Source organism: Mytilus edulis, chromosome 10 (assembly GCF_963676685.1).
Source record: "Mytilus edulis chromosome 10, xbMytEdul2.2, whole genome shotgun sequence".
NCBI classification, from domain to species: domain Eukaryota; kingdom Metazoa; phylum Mollusca; class Bivalvia; order Mytilida; family Mytilidae; genus Mytilus; species Mytilus edulis.
In genome coordinates this window covers 13,061,694-13,078,678 of record NC_092353.1, presented here as the reverse complement: position 1 = coordinate 13,078,678, position 16,985 = coordinate 13,061,694, and the positions used below count along the sequence as shown (strand labels likewise).

At 35.2% G+C, this 16,985-nt stretch overlaps 1 protein-coding gene across 2 annotated transcripts; it reads right to left on the bottom strand.

The window, feature by feature from the left end:
* Nucleotides 1-3,598: 3,598 nt before the first annotated feature.
* On the bottom strand, nucleotides 3,599-15,863 carry LOC139493435 (uncharacterized). Of its 2 annotated transcripts, none has more exons than XM_071281835.1 (2): nucleotides 15,716-15,863; nucleotides 3,599-4,713 (listed from the first exon to the last, which is right to left on the bottom strand). In XM_071281835.1, exon 2 carries the CDS (start codon nucleotides 4,663-4,665, stop codon nucleotides 3,628-3,630), a length of 1,038 nt encoding a protein of 345 aa, XP_071137936.1. In that variant the 5' UTR covers nucleotides 4,666-4,713; nucleotides 15,716-15,863; the 3' UTR covers nucleotides 3,599-3,627. The 2 variants fall into 2 exon arrangements, with proteins under 2 accessions (XP_071137936.1, XP_071137935.1); XM_071281834.1 differs by lacking the exon at nucleotides 15,716-15,863 and adding an exon at nucleotides 6,125-6,314.
* Between the last annotated feature and the right edge of the window lie 1,122 nt (nucleotides 15,864-16,985).

The following is a 16,985-nucleotide window of genomic DNA, read 5'->3' as shown; positions in this document are numbered from 1 at the left end:
AGGTGAGTGTTTGTGTTTGTGTTTGTGTTTATGTTCGTTTTATTGTATTGTATGGTTCGGTGTGTTAGGTAGGTTTACCTACTGAAATTTAGATACTTTCATATCAACCAATACTAATAACCTGTGTCAAATGTTCTCCGTTATACTATATCTTATGTGGGTGATCTCATGAAAGAGAGGGGATTATTTGGAATTCCAGAATGTTCTACTGTTAGGGGAATTACGTTTACAAAAAACCTATCAAATCAATTTCCAAAATAAACAGGAAGAAAGATTATGAACGTATGAGAAACCCCCAAATTCTAGAATAACCTATATTAACTAGACCGAATTTCAGTTGGAAAAAAGTTAATAAAAAAAAAATACTGAACTCCGAGGAAAATTCAAAATGGAAGGCCATAATAAAATGGAAAATCAAAAGCTCAAACATAACATTGTTGGTCCTCTTAACAACTAGAGAAATAATCTAGGTCAGGGAGTATAAATTTTAGAACTTCAGTTTGTACTTAAAACTACATGTATATACATATAAAAAATCTTCCTGTCTGCACTTAGAGAGATATAAATGTGGTGATAGAACAAACAACCAAACAAAGATAAAAGACATTTAATAAAAAATCGATAAGATAAGAAGGACAAACGTTACAATATATAAATTATGAGGGTACAAAGCAATGTTATGCGCACAATTGTGTTTGTAATAGCTTGCTGTTTTTTAAATTGTTTTTTTCTTAAAAAAATGAGTTTGATAGTAAAGTAACATCTTGATGCTGTTAATTCAAGTAAGGGAGAGAAGATACAGGGCATTGAATAACCGGAAGATGTTATCAGCATAATAATAAATAAACTCATCATAGATACCAGGCTTAAATTTTGAATTTTGAAAACAATTAAGTACCAAAATTCCTCAAGTTTGACGAATACAACTAAGGTAATCTATTCATGCATCGTGAATATTTCATACGTTTTGTTTCATACAACAAACGTGTTGCAAATCTTCACCAAAATGTCATTTTGATCTTTACATCATCAATACAATTTTTTTCTGATTTCTAGTCTTGTAGCTAATTATTTTCCATTTGTATTTTTTAATCACTATCAACACTAGTTAAGCAATTTGATCTGACACGGTCGTTTATATTTAGAAAGCTCTGAATAGATTAAACAAGTAATCATTCAGTCTTTCGTTCAATATTCAGGCTTATCACTGCGGCTGATCCAGCTTTGTTCAGGCAATTTGCTCAGTATTTTTGTGATTTTACTTTTAATTAAATAAGTAATATTCTGTAGCTTCTCATACACTTTTATAAGTTGTTGTGACATGTATAGGTAATTAAAAGTTCCTAAACGGTCTGAGATAAAGGTAACAGTAGTATATCTCTGTTCAAAAGTCACCAATCGATTAACAAACTACTCCATTATGAAGTAACTGTATTATAACACAGTAAATGTGAGAATTTCTTTCACATATTATTATTATTGTGTCTTGGGGACACAAATGATGCCCCCGCAGAAGCAAGTTTTTATTTGAGAGTACACAAATATGAGCACGGGAGCACTTAGGTTTATGGTTCACTGAAAGATTATACAAATAAAAACTCAAAAAATTGACAAAATACAACTTTTTCCATAACTATTTTACAATAACAATCAAAACCCTGTCCACATACACACCTTCAATATATGAACAAACAGCCAGAAAAGTGAAAACTTCCTAGCATTCAAACTGAAGGAGGTGTTATCCGGAAATGCTATGCATCTCTTACTCAATTATATACTCCAAAAAAACAAGTTCAACTATCTTTCAAAAAAGCAAATATTAAAAACAATCAAAACCCTGACCACATGCACATCTTCAATATATTAAAAAACAACCTGCAAAGTGAACACTTTCTATCAATCAAACTGTAGGAGGAATTATCTGGAAATGCTTTGCATCTTTTATGCAAGGATTTACTAAAAAAATAACAAAGTTCAGCTGTCTCCCAAAAGAGCAAATGTGAAATGTACCGAAAAAACAGAATTCAAACCACAGACGATACGACATTAACCACTATCGAACCGTACCAACGAACGAAAAAAACGTAAAATCTAAGCACATGAATGTTGGAAATATGCATACCGACTCACGTCATATAGCAATGCCAATTCACATTCGGCAAGAAAGTCATGATCGGGAAGAGTACATGTTCGGTACTTCGGCAGACAGACGATATAGATGGTAAATCACAGAAAGCCTTATCATTGTGAAGCCCAGGTGGTCGTATGGTCTAGCGGGACGGTGGTGAAAGCTTTATTATTGTGAAGCCCAGGTGGCCGTGTGGTCTAGCGGGACGGCTACAGTGCAGGCGATTTGGTGTCACGATATCTCAGTAGCATGGGTTCGAATCCCGGCGAGGGAAGAACAATTAATTTGCGAAAGCAAATTTACAGATCTAACATTGTTGGGTTGATGTTTAGACGAGTTGTATATACATAATGTACACAGCCATGTATCACCATCATTGCTGGTGATCCGATGGATAAATCTGTTGTAGAGTTGTCACTGACTCAGACGTACTTATATATATACTTATTTTCTGTGACTGTATATTACATTAATTTGTAGGATCCTTTACTATAGATAATTTAGCTGATCTGTAACAATAACATCTTCATGCCTTATATATCATGTACTGTAGTACGCCGCTAGATTAAAACTGACGAGGAAAGGTAACACACGGCCAGCGAAAGATCTACAAATTAATGTAAGATACAGTCACAGAAAATAATTATATTTATAAGTACGTCTGAACCAGTGACAACTCTACAACAGATTTATCCATCGGAACACCAACAGTGATGGTGATACATGGCTGTGTACATACTGTTTATACAACTCGTCTAAACATCAACCCAACAATGTTAGATTTGTAAATTTATACACGCTTACAAATGAAATGTAGATGATCAGAAATGACAATTCCATGTTTCACCAGTCTGTCGTAACTTTGATACGATTGAAAATCATGTTAAATCGTCCGATAAAGATATAAGAGATCATTCTAAGTACTAAATTAAAGTGGTGGCCGTACTCAAATCAAAATGGCGATTATCGTAATCATGGTAATGGTGGAGACCAATAAATTTAAATTTCTGTCAAAAACCGTAAACACCCTGATAGAAAACAGAAGCTATGAATTATTATAAGAATGATGTATTATGCATTTACATGTGCTGCTTGCCTTTATCTGCATATACATATAATTATCAGTTCACAATTGACAATTTGTAATGTCAAAGATTTTAAATCTCAAACGACCGTCGCTGTAAATTATTGTGTAAAAATCAAGATATGAACTGAATTTACTTCATTTGTAATAAATAAATGTAAGTGAAATTTTATTGATGCAATAAAGAGATTCAACAAATCTTATTGTGTTAGTGAAAGACTTTATGCATGCATGATAACTCATTTTTAAAGTTGTTTGTTTTTGTGAAGTACTGCCTCAGGCGAAAATGAAAAAAAACTATCCATTCCATATACATTTATTGCGAAGACCAAACACATGATCTCGGATCTATCACTTTTTACATAGTATTTCAATAAAATAAGAACCATAACAACTTTTTCTTACTATCATATTCTTATTGTATTTGACTTTTCATTTTTTTAATTAAATTTCTGGTATGATGGAGCATTTCTTTTTGTGGAACATCAACAGGAGCGAGAAATGGTAAACGTTTTTTCTCCGCATCTTCGGCCAAAGAACAGTACCGTAACACTTCATCTAAGTTTTCATTCAACAGATAACAGGATGCGATCATGTAATATGCATTAGGGTATTGCTTCGCACATTCAGGCGCCATGTTGACAAATTTTTTGAATAGCTCAATTGCTTTCTCAGGATCACTTTGCATATACATATATGCAATACCATAAAGGGCTGCATAATTTGAAATGTCTAGTTCGAAACTTTTCTGATACGAATCTAGTGCTCGCTCAGGCTGACCAGTAGCAACGTATTTCGACCCAAGATCATAATATAAGTCAATCAGAATGACTCGATGGCAAGGTTGACAATCTACGTTCTTACTCACTTTAAAGGCTAGCAGTTCAGCAGTCTTTATATGTTTCTTTGCAGATTCAAAATCTGACAGAAGATTTTTCTTTTGTTTTGCTTTCGATTCGATCCTCCATAATATGAGGTATTGTGCGTACTCAGCAAATATATCATCAGGTTTTAACATTACGTATTGGTTGATTAGGTTAGGTGTATTTTCTGTTGAACAGAAAAAGAAAAACATACTGTTTTCCCAAACATGACCATAAACAATATTCTCGAAAACCGGTCGAAGAAGTTCGCAGTCTTTCAAATCATCAACTTTATCTTTCTCATATTTTTGTAGTATTTGTGATGCCGTTTTAAAGTGATAGACAGCTAGTCTATACTTATTTGCCGTAGGCGAATTTGGGCACTGTAAATACACTCTTGGGTCAGTCAGTTGTGTTCCTTTAAAAATTCGTGTAGAATCGTTAGCTTGCCTCGCCCGTTCTTCTACATTACTTGTGAACAATTCAAATAATGCTGAGTTTTCAGGGTTTTGCATCAGCGCCAGTAGATCTTGGACTTCTTGAGTGTCAGGAACCGTTATGACGTCTAGATTTTTATTTACGTCCGCCATTTGAAAATTAACAGTTTTATTTATTCTCTTTTATTTTGGAGTATCAATCTGTAATGATAAACATGTATATGTACTACCAGCAAAGCGTATACAATTATCAATGCTTTGAAAAGACAACAAATTCCACTTCCTTCAATCTGGTGAGAATTGTACCCGTTGTAGCCGTAATGAGACCATTTTCCATAAATTTAAAATTTTTAGAGACATAACTCTTTTAAAAAAAGTCGATCGTCCACCATTTTAAAAGAACTTGTCTGAGATACTGCTAATATTAGCATATAGTTTAAGTCTTATTAAAGTCTGGCAAGAATTGTATCCGTGAAAATACTTACGAGACCATTTACCGTAAATGTAATATTTCTAAGAGGCATAACTCTTTGAAAAAAGTCTATCGTCCACCATTATAGAACTTGTTTAGGTTATTGATGGTATTAACCTATTAAAGTGTAAGTTCTATAAAATCTGACAAGTAATTTAACCTCGCGAGTGCTTGAGGTAGTTGCTCCTTGTATCTTTTCGAACTTATCAGTTGAATAGTAAACGATCAATTAAATTAAGCATTTAAAACATCAACGGTTTTCAAATATTTTTTACCTCAAAATTGAAAAAAAAGAAAACGACACATACAAAAATATCTTGAAAAGTATCCCACTTTCAATCATTGTAAACTTGAAATATATTATTTGTATTCTGAGTTTTGTTCACATTCCCCCCCCCCCCCCCCTTCCGATAGAGAATATATGAATAAGACACATAATTATATCGTACAATCGTACAAGTCATACCGATATATGGAAACGGTCAAAACGAAAGTAATCGAGAAATTCACCTTTTTCCAAATGTTTTTGTAGTACATATTCCCACAAGCAAGAAAATCTTAAACGTTAAAGATTTGTATTGACCTTCCTTTATTCCATGAGTTATACATCCATAACATTTTATGACTGAATATACAAAATATGTAATTTCCACTCAGTTGTGCCTCAGTTAACAGATTTCTATCTTAGATCTAACATAAAATTTAAAAGTCAATTCAACCTATTTTTTTATGCATATTTGAAAAAAAGCACCAATTGACCATCTTTGGATCCATAAATTTGACTCAATTTTCAAATAATTATAAATTGTTAGAACAGCTGCAAATTACTTTGACTGCTTATGGTAAAGGTTTTCTTTTAATGATTGTGTTTTGTTTGTTTTAAGATACACGATGCAAAGGAACAGATAAACAAGGTTGAAATCGATTTAAAAATTCCCAATTGTAGTTCTTGTTAGATATATGACGTCTTGATATATACATGTTTTATTGGATATAAATTTTATTTTGGATAAAGCGATTGTTGTATATTTTTATTGACAATGATTATTATAACCAATTACGTACATATTCAGCAACTATTCTTGTCATTATACCAATGTTTAAATATTCAATCTGGTTATATTTAACGATTTTTCTTACCTTAAAATCACAGGTACACACTACTTGACTGACTGTCAGGTTACTCAAATATTTTAATTCATTTTAGTTTCGGAGAAATGAAAGTAAAACTAGGAGTTAAGAAATATGTGTTCATAACTTGCGAGATTTGTGTTTCATAAAAGTGAACACTGTAGTTACCTTGTGATAGTCACGTAAACGTGAACCTCGATATTTATTTGGAAGTAAGTATACTTTTTGATACATGGGCGTCAAGTTGGTTACCTATTCCCTATTCCCTATTCGTTACCTATTCCCTATTCCCTATTCGTTGCCTATTCGTTACCTATTCCCTATTCCCTATTCGTTACCTATTCGTTACCTATTCCCTATTCCCTATTCGTTACCTATTCGTTACCTATTCCCTATTCCCTATTCGTTGCCTATTCGTTACCTATTCCCTATTCCCTATTCGTTACCTATTCGTTACCTATTCCCTATTCCCTATTCGTTGCCTATTCGTTACCTATTCCCTATTCCCTATTCGTTACCTATTCGTTACCTATTCCCTATTCCCTATTCGTTACCTATTCGTTACTTATTTGATTTTTAATATCCTTCCCCCTTTTTAATTATGGCATGGAATAGTTTAATATGGCTGCCGTTACCATGGAAACGGCACAATTGTGAAAAAAATGAGCTTTTGGTTTTTGGTGAACTGTTTGGATATGCTTCAACTCAGAATCATCATATTTTAAAACAATGTAGGTGCCCACTATATACAGGTGTTGGATGATTTTGGCGATCATTGGAACTACTATGTTGCCATGGAAACTACACCAAAATTTTCAAAATTCTAAAAATGCTCAAAACTTCATGAAACTTCACAGTAATGATGAGCAACATTGGAGTTGGAATTTCCAAAATAGGTCTTGTTACCATGGAAACAATGCAAAAAGGTCAAAAATTTCAAAAATAAGAATTTTCCGCAAACTGGATGAAACTTTACAGGAATGGTAACTGGCATAGGCAGAGTTGGATTTTGAAGTTAGAATTTTCAAAATGGCCGCCGTAACCATGGAAACAGCAAAAATATCAAAAATTCAAAATGTTCAAACTTAATGAAACTTTGCAAAAATGTTACTAGACATCTGTAGATGCTCTCTTTGACTTTGGAATTGTCAAAATGGCTGTCGCTCACCTGGTAATAGGGGGACGGGGTGCCTTCCGTTATTGCTAGCAATTACAAATCTAGTTGTTAATAGTCTTACATATGGTAATAGTTCTGAATTGGTTGAGGTAAAATGATCTTTTTATGACCTATTTATATGTGTTTGTGCTCAACCGATCCTTTTACTTCATGTTCGATACGCATTTGTTCCTTACTTGTTTTTTATACGTTCTACCTTTTAACTGCTTTATGTCCGTATGTTTGAAGATGGATCTTGGTTCGACGGGATGAAATCACCGTGTTAGCGCTTGCGTAAAAACGAAGATGTGGTATGATTGCCAATGAGACAACACTCCACATTAGACCAAAATGACACAGAAATTATCAACTATAGTTCACTGTACGGCCTTCAACAATGAGCATAGCCCAAACCGTGTAGTCACCTATAAAAGGCCCAGAAATGACAACCTCATACAATTCAAACAACAAAACTGACGGCCGTATTTCATATACAAAAAAATAAACGGAAATATGTAACACAAAAACAAACGATAACTACTTAATTTCAGGCTCTTGTCTAGGGACAGGCACATACTTACATAATGTGATAGAGTTAAACATGTAAGCAGGGTGTACATCGTTTCGGAGCATGCTATTACCTTGTTTAATTCGTTCCATCACTCGCTTATAATTCGCTTATAATACGTGTATCTTACGTTGCACCTTTTAAAACATGATTTTCAATTGTTTTGTTGTCTCTGGTGGAAGATTTGGGCTCTTAGAGGTGATATAACTCTATAAGTGCATTTGTATCCGTTCCAGCGGTCGGATAATACCCTGTTAAATATTCGTTACTATTTCGCTTTTAAAAAGTTTGTTGTACGTTGCACCTTTTAGAAAAGGATTTCCAATTGTGTTCATATCTCTGGTGGTAATAATGTGTTCTTATAGATGAAATACCCCTATAAGCGCATATGTACTCGTTCCAGCGATCGGTTAATACCCTGTTACCTATTCGTTACCTATTCGTTACCTATTCACTTATAGTACGTTTGTTGTACGTTGCACCTTTTAGAAAAGGATTTTCAATTAAATTCATATCTCTGATGGTAACAATGTGTTCTTAGAGATGAAATGACCCCATTAGAGCGCATGTACCCGTTCCATCGCTCGGTAAATAACCTGTTACCTATTCGTTACTTATTCGCTTTTAATGCGCGGGGTATACGGTGCACCTTGAAATAAATCGTTTTTAAATTGTGTTCAGGTCTCTGGTGGTAAGAATGTGTTCTTAGAGATGAAATTACCCTATTAGCGCGCATGTACCCGTTCCAGCGCTCGGTTAATACCCTGTTACCTATTCGTTACCTATTCGCTTATAATACATTTTTTTATACGTTGCACCTGTTAGAAAAGTATTTTCAATTATGTCCAGGTCTCAGACGGTAACAATGTGTTCTTAGAGATGAAATGACCCCATTAGAGCGCATGTACTTGTTCCAGCGCTCGGAAAATAACCTGTTACCTATTCGTTACTTATTCGCTTTTAATGCGCGGGGTATACGTTGCACCTTGAAATAAATCGTTTTTTAATTGTGTTCAGGTCTCTGGTGGTAAGAATGTGTTCTTAGAGATGAAATGACCCTATTAGCGCGCATGTACCCGTTCCAGCGCTCGGTTAATACCCTGTTACCTATTCGTTACCTATTCGCTTATAATACATTTTTTTATACGTTTCACCTCTTAGAAAAGGATTTTCAATTATGTCCATGTCTCAGGTGGTAACAATGTGTTCTTAGAGATGAAATGACCCCATTAGAGCGCATGTACCCGTTCCAGCGCTCGGTAAATAACCTGTTACCTATTCGTTACCTATTCGCTTTTAATGAGCGGGGTATACGGTGCACCTTGAAATAAATCGTTTTTTAATTGTGTTCAGGTCTCTGGTGGTAAGAATGTGTTCTTAGAGATGAAATGACCCTATTAGCGCGCATGTACCCGTTCCAGCGCTCGGATAATACCCTGTTACCCATTCGTTACCTATTCGTTACCTATTCGCTTTTAATGCGCGGGGTATACGCTGCAACTTGAAATAAATCGTGTTTTAATTGTGTTCATGTCTCAGGTGGTAACAATGTGTTCTTAGAGATGAAATTACCCTATTAGCGCTCATGTACCCGTTCCAGTGCTCGGTAAATAATCTTGTTACCTATTCGCTTTTAATGCGCAGGGTATACGCTGCAACTTGAAATAAATCGTGTTTTAATTGTGTTCATGTCTCAGGTGGTAACAATGTGTTCTTAGAGATGAAATTACCCTATTAGCGCTCATGTACCCGTTCCACCAGAGACATGAACACAATTAAAAAACGATTTATTTCAAGGTGCAACGTATACCTCGTGTATTCAAAGCAAATAAGGAACGAATAAGAAGCAGGGTATTAACTGAGCGCTGGAACGAGTACATATGCGCTAATAGGGGTATTTCATCTAAAAGAACACATTATTACTACCAGAGATATGAACTGAATTAAAAATCCTTTTCTAAAAGATGCAACGTACAACAAACGTAATATAAGTGAATAGGTAACGAATAGGTAACAGGGTATTTATCGAGCGCTGGAACGGGTACATGCGCGCTAATAGGGTAATTTCATCTCTAAGAACACATTGTTACCACAAGAGACATGGAGACAATTAAAAATCCTTTTCTAAAAGGTGCAACATACAACAAACGTATTATAAGTGAATAGGTAACGAATAGGTAACGAATAGGTAATAGGGTATTAAACGATCGCTGGAACGGGTTCATGCGCTCTAATAGGGTCATTTCATCTCTAAGAACACATTGTAACCACCAGAGACATGAACACAATTAAAAAACGATTTATTTCAAGGTGCAACGTATACCTCGTGCATTAAAAGCAAATAAGGAACGAATAAGAAGCAGGGTATTAACTGAGCGCTGGAACGAGTACATACGCGCTAATAGGGGTATTTCATCTAAAAGAACACATTATTACCACCAGAGATATGAACTGAATTAAAAATCCTTTTCTAAAAGGTGCAACGTACAACAAACGTATTATAAGTGAATAGGTAACGAATAGGTAACATGGTATTTATCGAGCACTGGAACGGGTACATGCGCGCTAATAGGGTCATTTCATCTCTAAGAACACATTGTTACCACCAGAGACACGGACACCATTGAAAATCCTTTTCTGAAAGGTGCAACGTACAACAAACGTATTATAAGTGAATAGGTAACGAATAGGTAACAGGGTATTTACCGAGCACTGGAACGGTTACATGCGCGCTAATAGGGTAATTTCATCTCTAAGAACACATTGTTACCACAAAAGACATGGAGACAATTAAAAATCCTTTTCTAAAAGGTGCAACATACAACAAACGTATTATAAGTGAATAGGTAACGAATAGGTAACAGGGTATTAAACGAGCGCTGGAACGGGTTCATGCGCTCTAATAGGGTCATTTCATCTCTAAGAACACATTGTTACCACCAGAGACCTGAACACAATTAAAAAAACGATTTATTTCAAGGTGCAACGTATACCTCGTGCATTAAAAGCAAATAAGGAACGAATAAGTAGCAGGGTATTAACTGAGCGCTGGAACGAGTACATACGCGCTAATAGGGGTATTTCATCTAAAAGAACACATTATTACCACCAGAGATATGAACTGAATTAAAAATCCTTTTCTAAAAGGTGCAACGTACAACAAACGTATTATAAGTGAATAGGTAACGAATAGGTAACAGAGTATTTATCGAGCGCTGGAACGGGTACATGCGCTTATACGGTCATTTCATCTCTAAGAACACATTGTTACCACCAGAGACACGGACACCATTGAAAATCCTTTTTTGAAAGGTGCAACGTACAACAAACGTATTATAAGTGAATAGGTAACGAATAGGTAACAGGGTATTTATCGAGCGCTGGAACGGGTACATACGCGCTAATAGGATAATTTCATCTCTAAGAACACATTGTTACCACCAGAGACACGGACACCATTGAAAATCCTTTTTCTGAAAGGTGCAACGTACAACAAACGTATTATAAGTGAATAGGTAACGAATAGGTAACAGGGTATAAAGCGAGCGCTGGAACGGGTACGTGCGTGCTAATAGAGTCATTTCATCTCTAAGAACACATTGTTACCACCTGAGACATGGACATAATTAAAAATCCTTTCATACAGGTGAAACGTATAAAAAAATGTATTATAAGCGAATAGGTAACGAATAGGTAACGAATAGGTAACAGGGTATTAACCGAGCGCTGGAACGGGTACATGCGCGCTAATAGGGTCATTTCATCTCTAAGAACACATTCTTACCACCAGAGACCTGAACACAATTAAAAAACGATTTATTTTAAGGTGAACCGTATACCCCGCGCATTAAAAGCGAATAAGTAACGAATAGGTAACAGGTTATTTTCCGAGCGCTGGAACAAGTACATGCGCTCTAATGGGGTCATTTCATCTCTAAGAACACATTGTTACCGTCTGAGACCTGGACATAATTGAAAATACTTTTCTAACAGGTGCAACATATAAAAAAATGTATTATAAGCGAATAGGTAACGAATAGGTAACGAATAGGTAACAGGGTATTAACCGAGCGCTGGAACGGGTACATGCGCGCTAATAGGGTAATTTCATCTCTAAGAACACATTCTTACCACCAGAGACCTGAACACAATTAAAAAACGATTTATTTCAAGGTGCACCGTATCCCGCGCATTAAAAGCGAATAAGTAACGAATAGGTAACAGGTTATTTACCGAGCGCTGGAACGGGTACATGCGCTCTAATGGGGTCATTTCATCTCTAAGAACACATTGTTACTACCAGACATGAACACAATTAAAACACGATTTATTTCAAGGTGCAGCGTATACCCCGCGCATTAAAAGCGAATAGGTAACGAATAGGTAACAGGTTATTTACCGAGCGCTGGAACGGGTACATGCGCTCTAATGGGGTCATTTCATCTCTAAGAACACATTGTTACCACCTGAGACATGGACATAATTGAAAATCCTTTTCTAAGAGGTGAAACGTATAAAAAAATGTATTATAAGCGAATAGGTAACGAATAGGTAACGAATAGGTAACAGGGTATTAACCGAGCGCTGGAGCGGGTACATGCGCGCTAATAGGGTCATTTCATCTCTAAGAACACATTCTTACCACCAGAGACCTGAACACAATTAAAAAACGATTTATTTCAAGGTGAACCGTATACCCCGCGCATTAAAAGCGAATAAGTAACGAATAGGTAACAGGTTATTTTCCGAGCGCTGGAACAAGTACATGCGCTCTAATGGGGTCATTTCATCTCTAAGAACACATTGTTACCACCTGAGACATGGACATAATTGAAAATCCTTTTCTAAGAGGTGCAACGTATAAAAAAATGTATTATAAGCGAATAGGTAACGAATAGGTAACGAATAGGTAACAGGGTATTAACCGAGCGCTGGAACGGGTACATGCGCACTAATAGGGTAATTTCATCTCTAAGAACACATTCTTACCACCAGAGACCTGAACACAATTTAAAAACGATTTATTTCAAGGTGCACCGTATACCCCGCGCATTAAAAGCGAATAAGTAACGCATAGGTAACAGGTTATTTACCGAGCGCTGGAACGGGTACATGCGCTCTAATGGGGTCATTTCATCTCTAAGAACACATTGTTACCATCAGAGATATGAATTTAATTGAAAATCCTTTTCTAAAAGGTGCAACGTACAACAAACGTACTATAAGTGAATAGGTAACGAATAGGTAACGAATAGGTAACAGGTTATTTACCGAGCGCTGGAACGGGTACATGCGCTCTAATGGGGTCATTTCATCTCTAAGAACACATTGTTACCATCAGAGATATGAATTTAATTGAAAATCCTTTTCTAAAAGGTGCAACGTACAACAAACGTACTATAAGTGAATAGGTAACGAATAGGTAACGAATAGGTAACAGGGTATTAACCGATCGCTGGAACGAGTACATATGCGCTTATAGGGGTATTTCATCTATAAGAACACATTATTACCACCAGAGATATGAACACAATTGGAAATCCTTTTCTAAAAGGTGCAACGTACAACAAACTTTTTAAAAGCGAAATAGTAACGAATATTTAACAGGGTATTATCCGACCGCTGGAACGGATACAAATGCACTTATAGAGTTATATCACCTCTAAGAGCCCAAATCTTCCACCAGAGACAACAAAACAATTGAAAATCATGTTTTAAAAGGTGCAACGTAAGATACACGTATTATAAGCGAATTATAAGCGAGTGATGGAACGAATTAAACAAGGTAATAGCATGCTCCGAAACGATGTACACCCTGCTTACATGTTTAACTCTATCACATTATGTAAGTATGTGCCTGTCCCTAGACAAGAGCCTGAAATTAAGTAGTTATCGTTTGTTTTTGTGTTACATATTTCCGTTTATTTTTTTGTATATGAAATACGGCCGTCAGTTTTGTTGTTTGAATTGTATGAGGTTGTCATTTCTGGGCCTTTTATAGGTGACTACACGGTTTGGGTTATGCTCATTGTTGAAGGCCGTACAGTGAACTATAGTTGATAATTTCTGTGTCATTTTGGTCTAATGTGGAGTGTTGTCTCATTGGCAATCATACCACATCTTCGTTTTTACGCAAGCGCTAACACGGTGATTTCATCCCGTCGAACCAAGATCCATCTTCAAACATACGGACATAAAGCAGTTAAAAGGTAGAACGTATAAAAAACAAGTAAGGAACAAATGCGTATCGAACATGAAGTAAAAGGATCGGTTGAGCACAAACACATATAAATAGGTCATAAAAAGATCATTTTACCTCAACCAATTCAGAACTATTACCATATGTAAGACTATTAACAACTAGATTTGTAATTGCTAGCAATAACGGAAGGCACCCCTTCCCCCTATTACCAGGTGAGCGACAGCCATTTTGACAATTCCAAAGTCAAAGAGAGCATCTACAGATGTCTAGTAACATTTTTGCAAAGTTTCATTAAGTTTGAACATTTTGAATTTTTGATATTTTTGCTGTTTCCATGGTTACGGCGGCCATTTTGAAAATTCTAACTTCAAAATCCAACTCTGCCTATGCCATTTACCATTCCTGTAAAGTTTCATCCAGTTTGCGGAAAATTCTTATTTTTGAAATTTTTGACCTTTTTGCATTGTTTCCATGGTAACAAGACCTATTTTGGAAATTCCAACTCCAATGTTGCTCATCATTACTGTGAAGTTTCATGAAGTTTTGAGCATTTTTAGAATTTTGAAAATTTTGGTGTAGTTTCCATGGCAACATAGTAGTTCCAATGATCGCCAAAATCATCCAACACCTGTATATAGTGGGCACCTACATTGTTTTAAAATATGATGATTCTGAGTTGAAGCATATCCAAACAGTTCACCAAAAACCAAAAGCTCATTTTTTTCACAATTGTGCCGTTTCCATGGTAACGGCAGCCATATTAAACTATTCCATGCCATAATTAAAAAGGGGGAAGGATATTAAAAATCAAATAAGTAACGAATAGGTAACGAATAGGTAACGAATAGGGAATAGGGAATAGGTAACGAATAGGTAACGAATAGGGAATAGGGAATAGGTAACGAATAGGCAACGAATAGGGAATAGGGAATAGGTAACGAATAGGTAACGAATAGGGAATAGGGAATAGGTAACGAATAGGTAACGAATAGGGAATAGGGAATAGGTAACGAATAGGCAACGAATAGGGAATAGGGAATAGGTAACGAATAGGGAATAGGGAATAGGTAACCAACTTGACGCCCATTTTTGATACGTGCTTATTTATGTGTTTTCCTCAATAAAACATGATCTTAATAAGGTCAACCGCTTCCTTTTAAAGAAAAAGAATTATCTAGGTTCTGAACTAAATCTGTAAAATCAAAGTTTCAGTTACCAATGCAAAAACATGAAAGATCAGGCATTTTCTTTCGTAAAAGACAAGGCGTGACCTTGCTTTATGGACAGAAAAAAACATTTCATTTACCAACTGAAATGCTTGTTATTGAGTTAAGCTTTTAACTTAGTAAAAAAGAAAGTTAATTAATGCTTATTTTCCAAATCATTTGGTGATACATATATGAAATACTAAAATAACGAGGTCCATTTTGTTAGTCGTCATGAGGTTAAATTGGTAAATAAAAGAATTCAACAATTGTAGTTAATTTTAGATATATGACGTCTTGATCTATACATGTTTTGTTGGATATAGATGATTTTTTGGATAAAGCGATTGTTGCATATTTTTATTGACAATTATTATTATAACCAGTAACGTACAAATACAGCAACTATTCTTGTCAGTATATCAATGTTTAAATATTCAATCTGGTTATATTTAACCATTTGACTTACCTAAAAATCACAAGTGCACACTACTTGACTGACTGTCAGGTTACTCAAATATTCTAATCCATTTTAGTTTTGGAGAAATGAAAGTAAAACTAGGAGTTTAGCAATATGTGTGCATAACTTGCGAGATTTGTGTCTCATAAAAGTGAACAATGTAGTTACCTTGTGATAGTCACGTAAACGTGAACCTCGACTTTTTGTAGGAAGTAAGTTTACTTTTTGATACGGCCTTAAACTGTGATTTCCTCAATAAGACATGATCTTAATGAGGTCAACCGCTTCCTTTAAAAGGAAACGAATTATCTAGGATCAGAACTAAATCTGAAAAATCAAAGTTGCAGTTACCAATGCAGAAATCTGAAAGATCAGGCATTATTTTGATCGTAAAAAAACAAGGCGTGAACTCACTAAATAATCAGAAAACAACATAGTCCAATTTGTTAGTCATTATTGAGTAAAAACGATAAATCAAAGAATTCAACTTTATACAGCTTATATATAGGACAATGGTTTTGATTAAAAATTACACCATTCCGGACCCTTTTGTTTTTCACATATTTAATATTGCCAATGCAATAATTAAAAAGTTCCGGGTCGAACCCGATACCGATACCAATAGTATATTCACCTGTTACCCATTACCTTATCTGCATGTTCCGCAGCTGGCAGGCGCACCACGGGTGTGTTATAGTATAGATATATATGAATACCTTTATTTATACTTTTTTCTATAAAAATGGTAATCGTAGATATTAATATCTTGTTTTGGGTTATAAAAATTCTTATTTTCTGGAGAAACAAAATATTTGTTGCGGTTGATGAATTGATTTTTTGAACAACCAGTCGGTATTCAATGGGTACTTATCAACCCTTCAGGCCGAATTGTTTTTGTATTCGTATGAGGCATAATTCATTCAAAGCCTTCTGAATGTCAAAATGAAAAAGCAATTCTCAAAATTCTTTAATTTTATTTTCAAATATATTTATGATGTTTATCGCTGAATCACGCATATTTCATTCAGTACTTCATCTCAATATTCCAGTGAACTTGAAATTAAGCATAATATTGATACTAGAATGACTGCTTCATAACTTGATATTTTCTTCAGTATTGACACAGATGGGCGACTTCACACTAAAATTTATGACAAACTGGGTGATTCCAGCTTCAAAATTATCAATTTCCCTTTTCTCAGCAATAACATACCCTCTGCTCCGTCGTATGGCGTTTACATACAAATGTAAGTAAGTAAGTAATTTTTATTGGTTTAAA

Excerpts from the sequence above, each read along its gene's own strand:
- LOC139493435 (XM_071281835.1), bottom strand. The coding sequence starts at position 4,665 with ATGGCGGACGTAAATAAAAATCTAGACGTCATAACGGTTCCTGACACT.